General features: G+C 33.7%; 1 protein-coding gene across 1 annotated transcript; it reads right to left on the minus strand.

The window, feature by feature from the left end:
- Nucleotides 1-1,393: 1,393 nt before the first annotated feature.
- Nucleotides 1,394-6,055, minus strand: LOC145678229 (uncharacterized). The gene is made up of 2 exons (XM_081748276.1): nt 2,057-6,055; nt 1,394-1,599 (listed from the first exon to the last, which is right to left on the minus strand). Exon 1 carries the CDS (start codon nt 4,831-4,833, stop codon nt 2,494-2,496), a length of 2,340 nt encoding a protein of 779 aa, XP_081604402.1. The 5' UTR covers nt 4,834-6,055; the 3' UTR covers nt 1,394-1,599; nt 2,057-2,493.
- Nucleotides 6,056-10,147: the final 4,092 nt, after the last annotated feature.

Raw genomic sequence — 10,147 nt, forward strand, 5'->3', positions numbered from 1 at the left:
CCAAAGTAATTTGTGTTGGCCTGGACAGTGATACATTTGAACCAGTGATTCGTATTGGCAGAGGACTTGTGTTTGGTGTCGAGTTAAGTGTAGCAGAATGGGAAACACTTGTACATTTGATCCCATTTGTTTCGGATTATTTAAATTCTCAAGTGGAAAGTACATTTGTAAATTCTCTTGGTCGCAAAAACGAGTTGGTGGTTCGAAAACTAATGGGTGAAAAATTAGTGATGTTAGAGAAGAAAGGTACACTTCATGCTCCCCGAAATACTGTATACTTAACTTCAAGTGATTGGCTTTATTTCTTGGAAATATTACCGTGTATAGAACATGCTGTGAAAAACAGTAAAGTTACAGTGTTGTACTACATGAATACTTTGATTTGTGTGCAAATACTATACGTAATCATGTACAATTGCAATGTCTTACATGTAGAGGGCTTGCCAGAATTCATACATGTGTGGATGAACAGAGTATTATTAATGGATTGAACATCAGTTTTTCAAGTGTCGCTCTTGATAAGAACAGTGATGGTGAAAGATTAAAATTGGAAATGAAAGTATTCTGCAAACAAAAACTCATAGACTCAATTATGGGTGACTTATTTGATAGTGTACAGACACAGCCATGGTGGAAGGAAACCAATACTCAACCTTCGGAAGATATTAACGCCTGTTCATAAAGATGAAAAATTGATTTATACTCAGTGTAGCTATCAATTCAACAATAAAAAATATATAGTGAAAGTGAAATGTTTTGAGTTCGTTTCATACACTTGAATATGCTAGGATTTTTTATTAATGTACTAATGTTTTATTTTATGATAAGAAAAAATCCTAACATTTTTCCTTGTAGAAGTATTATGTATAATAATGAATTCAAATACTTGAAATGATTGATAAAGAAAGTGTTCGGATTTGAAATCATTGTTATTATACAACTCTGTTTTAAGTATGATAGAACTTTTTGTATTGTAAAAAAAACTTTAAAATAATGAATATGAAATTTTGAAATAAAGTCCTATCATACTTGAATTAATTTACGAAAGAATAACTGAATAAGTATTTGAATTCATTATTATTAATGTGATTACATCATTGAATTAAAAATAATTTTAGATTCTTTTTTATAAAAACATAGTATGGATTTTTAAATTCAATGAGTTAAAAATATGTTTTATGATATATGTAGTTAATTATACAATTGATCATAAAACATATTTATTAAGGAATGGAACAAAATAATAAGAAATAAAACATTTGTTTTCAAAGAGAAAAAAGAAGAATACAAAGTATTTATTGTTAATGAATATTTACACAAATAAATCGACGGTAAGTATATTTCCGTTCACTAGATAGATATTAGATAGTTCACTAAAGTTTTTGTTTCAACGTTCACTTGATAAGTTCACATATGTCATATACTAATGACCAAGTTCTCTAGATTTTTTTTGGGTCACCGTTCACTTGATAACTATAGTTGCCATATACTCTTCACTTTTGTTGTTCATACAATATACACAATACACAAAATTCACAGATGATCTTACGTTGTTGTACGTTGATTCTATCCATATACACGCTGATCATCTTTTATTCTCTGAAATCAAAAACGGAAATACATAACTTAAAATTTATTTTATCTATAAACATAAACAAATAAAAACAACAAACATGTTATAGTAAAGAAGAACAAGAAATAACTACTTGCAACGATAGTTAGAATTTTATGTATAATAAAAACTATTCAAAACAAACGAAGAAGAAATAAAGACATGATAATATGTATAGAAGAAATGAAGTAGAAGATGATCGTGTTTTCTAGAGTTGATGAAGGACATTTAAAGATTTTTCTTTAGCTTTGAAGCAAAGGTAAAGATATCGATAATGTCCACATAAGAACGATTTCACACTTTGAATTTGTTTATTATTAAATGTATACGAAGTGGAATTTCTACGTAAAAAAGCTGAATATGTTGCATTACAAATGGAGGAAATCTAAACGTATCAAAGTAGTGGGCACGTACATTAGTATTAATATATACGGAAATCCTTACCTTTAAAAATTCATGATGATATTCCTCTGATGATCCACTTCTAAGAGAAATTGGAACTTGCCATCAGACGAACACACCCTTGACGTATTAAATTCCAATGCTGCACAGCGCTGGCTTCTTCATCTTGAGTAATGTCGAAAACAAAGATAGTGTATCCTTGAGGGAAGTCAAAGCGAGGAATATTGTTGTCATCATTGGAAAAGTGAATACTTGAATCACAGAATAAGGTATGATATGAAGAAACAGAGATTGTTTTCGAAATTTGATTATAAAGGTTTTGAAGGTATAGGTTTTCCATCAATATATAAAGACAAGAAATTGATGTCAAAGTGTTTGAAATGAAATGGATTTGAAGTTATCGTTCCTGTATAGGCATCATTTTGAGTATAGAACTCTGAACATTCTCTCTACATACGAATATTTTATAAAGGTCCGTATTACATTTCTCTTCTTCTTTTGTTGGAAGGAATGTAGCCATATGGAAGAGTATCATATGAATTTGGAATTCTACGACGTTTTATATAATTTACTTTATAAATTTTTGTTTCGGGCATGCTGACGATAGTATGATCTTTCCTGCGACAATTTTTTTTCTCGTTGGTAATTTTAACTTTGGTTGGACGAGCTTCTTCTTCTTCTGCATCCTCTTCATTATCTACTATCATTTTCTTCATTATATCAAAATTTAGGTGTTTTGAAGATTCATAGTTTAATGAAAAGCCTCGTATCTTGCATACTTGAAACTCCTTCTTCGTACTGGGATCAAAAATACGTAAGCTGTAATTCTTCGGGCCCGCCGATACATATTCTGAAATATAGGCTTCTTTACCATATTCGAGGACTTCATTTGTTAAATCGCCTAAAAAGTCACCAGTTGGAATTGTACTTTCACCAGGTTTTTGCGTATAAATGACGGAATCAGTATCAAAATATAATACTCTTTCTTGTAGTTGATCTAAATATTTGTACAATTCTAATCTTGCTTGTGCTGTTGTGTATGCGGCTATGACAACATTTACTGTTGGTAGTGAAACAGGAACGTCATCGGTGTATTGCCAATATACATATAACATGTCATCATTTACTGGAAATATTTGATGAACATCTATATCATGAGATGTTAATTTCTCATATAATTCCTTGGGTTCATTAATAATGCTGACATGACCCATGTTCTCACGTTGACCAAATTTTCCCCAAAATGAATTTAGCATTAATTTAGCTAAACTTCTAAGTGCTGGATTATGTTTAATTTTGTTCTCATCTAGACGTATTCCTTCCTTTTCATAAAATTGCTGAATGTACTTCTTCTTTAATTCATCTGTTTCACACCATGATGGCCATCCACTAGCTTCTGTTTTTGCTTTCAGGAAGGTGTATATGTATTCTGCAAATAAGCCGCCACTTTTTGTTTTTTCATCATATTGAACAACGTCATATGCCCATATTTCATGAATATCTATTATTTTGTATCCTTTTCCCAATGCCTTTCTTACTTCATCTGCTACCCATGTTCCATGTAGAACTCGGTCTTCATCGTTGTGATTACAAGGTGCTTGGTTTAATTCATCACAACATGTACGGCAGAGTGGAAACATCAATCTATCATTTGATTTATAAGGGAGGACAGGATGAAACAGTTGTTTTGGAGGCAAAATACTGAGCTTAACTAATCCTTCTACTTCTTCAATGGTGGAAATATTTGAATCTCCAGGCAGGTAGATAGTAGGATGACGAATTGGAATCTTCTTAGTCTTAGAGATAAATGGATAAAGCGAAATAACATCTTTGTATTGTATGGTTTCTCCTTCAGATTCTTGTGCTTTATGATACAAACGTATGGCATTCACACGTCCTCCATAAAAAGCGTCACGAGGATTTAATGGTGTTTTCTTTGTATACGGGTGATTACTAACATACTTCTTCATCTCTTCATTTCCTGCCAATTGTTTTTTAAATTCACAACCCCATATTTCATGCACTTCACAGCCAAAATCTTTTAATTTTTGGATTTTCTTCTTTGTTGCTTCATATCGAAATTCCATGGTATCTGTAGCATTGTTATATATGAATTTATCTCTGTCGTTAGGGTAACACTTGATACAGGCATGCGTCCAGCATCCCTCATACTCCCACACGTGTATTTTTCCTGTATTGGGTTCTGTCCATACACCATCTACTTTCATTGATGCTATTCGTTTTTCCTTACTACGTGCAGCATTCGTAATTTGGATGTTTCTGGTTTTTTCTTCCCAAGCTATCCATTGTACTGCTTCAATTGATTGTACATCTCTCCATCGATATCCGTTCTTTGGTATGATACCAATTGTATTTTCCTTTAAGAAATTTCTACGATACACTAAATTACATGCACTGGCAATTGTAATACATTCAAGTAAGGGATTGACATTAGTTTCAGATTCAAATGTATTCATAAAGGAAATACAGGCTTGACGTAATACTTCGACATCCTGTACACAATACTTGATGAGTTCTTCTTTCATTTTAAAGGTGTCGTTTTGATGTTCGGTATACCATTCGAGAAACTTGCGTCTTTCGTCTACTTTCATAGTATCTGCTCCATAATATTTAATGTCTGGAAGCGGCCCTTCATAGGTTTGGTTCTCACGTCGATTAAAGAAGTGTGGGAAATATCCTTTGCACGATTGAAGCCCAAATGCACCACTTAATTTACTTAAGGGCATAGGAAGAAAGCTTAGTGAATCGATGAAGGTTACGTTTCCTATTTTAAGAGAGAGAATTTTTGCTCCATTCATGATTACTTCTGGAGTCCCAATTCATCTTCTCAACCATGGTCTTAATGATGAAATGTGCGTCATATCCCTTTGAATTATGGGCAACACAGGTTACTGATTTAATGTTTGGTCGACGTTGTTGAAGATGTTTTAGAAAATCTTCTATTACATTTTCTCCGTCAAAAATATTTCCTCGCTTTCCACAAATGACACAATCATTCTTGATGTTGTTATCTTCATAACACTGGTAACATACATGTTGACTAACCAAGACATTAGGTGTGTGTTCATATATGTTTGCGTCCTCGTCTTCTATTTTCGTATCTTGTGTGCATTCAATATCATAAAACAGAATCATAGCTTTCTTCTCCATGATGATTTTTTCATTGGCTTTTTTCGATTTTCTTCTTTCATTCACTTTCATGTAACATTCATGATTGGGTGGTACAATAGCATAGCAAACATTGCAATATGTTTCACCACATACGTGAGTTCCTTTTTCATTTACTACATAAATTTTCAAACACTGGGCACAACATTTCACAATGGAACATAAAGGCTTTCCGTTTTGATAAGGAGCTGACTTGTGATAATCGAAGCATGCCTGGCCATAAAATTCTCGATTACAATCATTACAAGTAACATGGGCTTCTTTAAAATCACATGATGGTTTTTGATGACAACGATAACATACAGCTGCACATTGTTTTAAATGATCATGTTTATTTTGATATTTCCTATGACAACTTTCGCAATAATAACCGCAGCTAAAACATGCTGCCAAGCTTTCAATGACGTTGTAGTGGTTATCTATGAACAGTAAATTTAAAGCTGTTCTTTCATGATCACTTGGAGGTGCTTCAAACATGACATCACTTCCTGAAAAGCCCCTATACACTGTGATTTTATATTCCTTTAAATGTTCTTGAAATTTACGAATTTCAGGAATTCCACCACCATGACTGAGATCTACACCGGCAGCTTCACACAGGTCTTCTGCTTCTTTTTCTATGATATATTTACTTTGAGTTTTTACGTATCTATTGTACTGGCTTTGATTTTTCCCCTTGTATTTTTTCAGTCCTATAGCAACGACGATGGCATGTGCTAAACATTTTGTTCCTTTGTTCTTAATTGTGATAATATCACGTTTTGCCTTTATATATTCATCAGTATTCAAAATATGTTGTCTTAAAGGACCTTGTCCTCTTGGCATACGTACATGATGAAAATTCACGATGCAATCTTCATTTATAAGAAAAGCCGCATTACTTTGTAGTACTTTCTCATAACTTGTCCATAGAACTTCTGCTGAAAGATTTCTTGCTTCTCTGAATGACAACCAAAACGGACGACGTCCTTCTCTCTCGTTTGTGATTGTTATTCCTACGTAATCATGCTGGTCCACATTACGTAGTAAATAATCTATTAGTGCCCGTAGACTTGCTTCAATTGCCGTAAAAGGGTTTTCATCTGCACGCACGGGGGCTAGACGGAATCGTAGCATTCTACCCTCCATATTGTATCTTCTGTATTGTCTTCTTCGTTCTTCTATTATATGAAATCTATTGTGTCCATCATTACGGTTGTTATTTCCGAATCCTACTTGTATATTTGAATTTCGTTGTGCTTGAAATACGGCTAGCAATTCGTCCATTCTTTTTTCTATGTCATCTAAATCGACTTCCATTTCTTCGTGTTCTGTACTAGCCTCTGCTAATATGTCCATAATTGAGGGATATGTTACTTCTTCTTCTTCTTTTCTGGGATCGGGAAACAAATTGTTAATCCAATTTTCTAGTTCATTCTTGTAAAACTTATCATCTTCTTCTTCTATTTTCATCTCTTCCTTATTGTAATCCTCTCCTATTATTTGGGAAAACGTGAGATTTAGCAGCTCTTCTTCATTTCTCCTTTCTTCGACGTCTTCTTCTGTTCCTTCTTGTAACCACTTTATAATTTCTTTAATATGGCCTGATGCTTCCTCTTCTTCTTCTTCTGTTATCGTTCTATTGCTAGCACTGTTCAATATTTGTAATAGTTCTTCTTCATCATATTCTTCTTTTTCTACTGGAATTTGAATTTCAACAGTTTCTCTTTCTTCTTCTTCTTCTTCTGTTGCTGATGCTGATGCTGTTGCTGCTGCTGCTTCTTCTATTCTTTCTTCCATTTTCATTTGTTCTTCTCCGTCTTCTTCTTCTTGCATTTTTTCATGATGATCTATTTCCATTTCTTCTTTTGCGTCTTCTTCTTCTTCTTCTTCTTGCATTTCTTCTTCTTCTTCTTCTTCTTGCATTTCTTCTTCTTCTTCTATCCCGATTATGGCATTTATTTCACTTAAAAGAACTTGCGTTTCGTTATTTACGTCCACTACCTCTTCTTCTTCTTCAATGTCATTAATGAAGACCGTAATCTCCTTCAGTAAATCTTGCGTACTCTCTTTTGCCATTTTTCTTCCTCAGATGTATATACGTAATGCAATATATGTAAATGGTATATGTAATAGTATATGAATATAATATATAATAGTATATGTAATAGGATATATAAATCTTATTTAAATGGAATATATATATATATATATATATATATATATATATATATATATATATATATATATATACATATATATATATATATATATATATATATATATATATATATATATATATATATATATATATATAATATTTTGAAAGGATATATAAGCGTTTAAAAGAATATACGAATAAGTAAAAATGTGATATATAAGTAATTAAAAAGGAATCATAATAATATCAACAGGAATAGGGAAAAGGATTACACTTATCTTTATTTGTATGCAACCTAAAATAAAAAAGAAATGAATTTTGTTACTTATAAATCAATATATATTAGATATATAAATATATACTTTATAAGACAGAACTTTATGATGTCAATGAAATAATCTCTCATCATACCTTTTAAATATTTTTAACTTTTCTTCCTATTCCACGGGATGAGGAGTGAAACAAATGTATGCTCACAGTCTCTTTCAAATGTATTGACTAATGAAGATATGTAGATTACACGGCCTTTTATACTTATTCTGTTTTAGAATTTTATCGTTAATTTTAGTGAACGCGAAATCCGTATTTCCTCCTCCTCTCTACACGTCTTTCTTTTATACTGTCATTAATTTTAGCGACCACAAATTCAATGCTATCTTCTTTACAACTTAACGAAAAGATGCTATTGACTTTCCCCGGAAAACCGTTCCTACATGTGTCTTACTTGTCTTATTCATATGCTCCCCTTAACGTGTGAATGAGGGAGGGAAGACATTTTAAACTAAAAGATTTCATCTCTTTTTCTTACGTGATACAGCGTTCATCTTTAGTGCACGGGAAGTCACAGGTTGGAATCCTGTCACGATATGGAATCAACACTGAGAAAACTATGGAATCGATACTAATATTGTTTATTTTATATTATTTTACGTGTATGAATATCACCCCGGGAGCTCACCACTTTTTACCCCTTAGATGTCATGTTACTGTTTTCAAAGTGTCTTTATTGAATACAACACCTTCAAAAACTATGGAATCGATACTAATATTGTTTATTTTAAATTATTTTACGTGTATGAATATCACCCCCGGGAGCTCACCACTTTTTACCCCTTAGATGCCATGTTACTGTTTTCAAAGTGTCTTTATTGAATACAACACCTTCGAAAACTATGGAATCGATACTAATATTGTTTATTTTAAATTATTTTACGTGTATGAATATCACCCCCGGGAGCTCACCACTTTTTACCCCTTAGATGCCATGTTACTGTTTTCAAAGTGTCTTTATTGAATACAACACCTTCGAAAACTATGGAATCGATACTAATATTGTTTATTTTAAATTATTTTACGTGTATGAATATCACCCCCCAGGGAGCCCCTCGACAAGTGAACTTTATGTTAGATAATATTATTATATGAGTACTGTACTTTGATCTAAGGGGACTCGGTGAATCAATAATAAAGCGTTCACTTGTGATGCGATAGGGGACCTTGGTGATTTAGTGGTATAGCGTTCATCTTTTGTGCATGGGTTCCGAGTTGAGCATGAAGTCCTCTTCCTCGTGTTCAACATTTGCTTCCAACAAATGAATTTTGTGGTAGACAAACACCGTATGCGTGGATTTCCTTGGGAGTTCTTCCGTTTCCTTCCACTTTTCGAATGTACGGTGGTTCAGTGATAGAGCGTTCACCTTAAGTGCTTGGGGGTCCCTCGTTCGTCTTCCATTAGCATAGTACACTTAGCCTAACCGGCATAATCGTGGGACGTTAAACTCAAAGATTTCATTTCATTTTTTTCGTTCCATGGGGAACGGTGGCTCAATGATAGAGCGTTCACCTTAAGTGCTTGGGGTCCTTCGTTCGATCCCAGTTCGTACCCTATGAACTTTGTGGTGGACAAACATTGTATGCGTGGATTTCCCTTCGGAGTTCGCCAGTTTCCTTCCACTTTCTTCATTACATCATTTCATTCATTTTTTCATTATCACCTCTCCTTCATTAGCCTAGTAGACGTAACCGTAGGACGTAAAACTCACTTTTCACTTGTCCCACCCACACAGATTATACTATTTTCATTTGCTAAAACGCACATATCTTCGCTTCGTCTGGACTCTACGTACTACAGATACATAGACAAACGGAGAAACAGGTAGACATATTATCAAAAATTTAAGACACACAAGCTATGATTATTATTACATCATTCACATCATAAAATTCCGTCTTTCAAAATCATTAGTTTAACAGTCATAATCGTGGAACGTAAAACTCACTTTGTGTGTTAGACAACATTGTATCTAAGAGTTTTCTCTTTGGCTCTCTTGTCAAACTATGATTTGACCTCTCTCTCTCTCATCACAGGTGGGGACCCTAGTGGATCAATGGTACAGCGCTCATCTTTGATGTATGGTGTATCCAGGTTGTAATCCAGCCCAGACAAGTGAACTTTCTGGTAGACAAAATTACTAGTTTAACAGACATAAAAATTGGACGTAAAACTATGATTTGACTCGAACGAATATTTCTGGTGCATTGGGATCCCTAATTCGATCCTAGCTAGCAACAAGTGAAATTTGTGGGGAACAAGAGCGTTCATCTTTTGTGCATAGGTCCCGAGTTGAGCATGAAGCCCTCCTTCCCCGTGTTCAACTTTTGCTTTCAACAAATGAATTTTATGGTAGACAAACACCGTATGCGTGGATTTCCTTCGGAGTTCTTCCGTTTCCTTCCACTTTTTGAGTGTACGTTGATTGAATGGTACAGCGTTCACCTCCGGTGTTTGAGGGGGGCCCTGGTTT

This window comes from Thermobia domestica, unplaced genomic scaffold (genome assembly GCF_964235325.1).
Source record: "Thermobia domestica unplaced genomic scaffold, izTheDome1.hap1.1 HAP1_SCAFFOLD_2123, whole genome shotgun sequence".
In the NCBI taxonomy this organism is placed as follows: Eukaryota; Metazoa; Arthropoda; class Insecta; order Zygentoma; family Lepismatidae; genus Thermobia; species Thermobia domestica.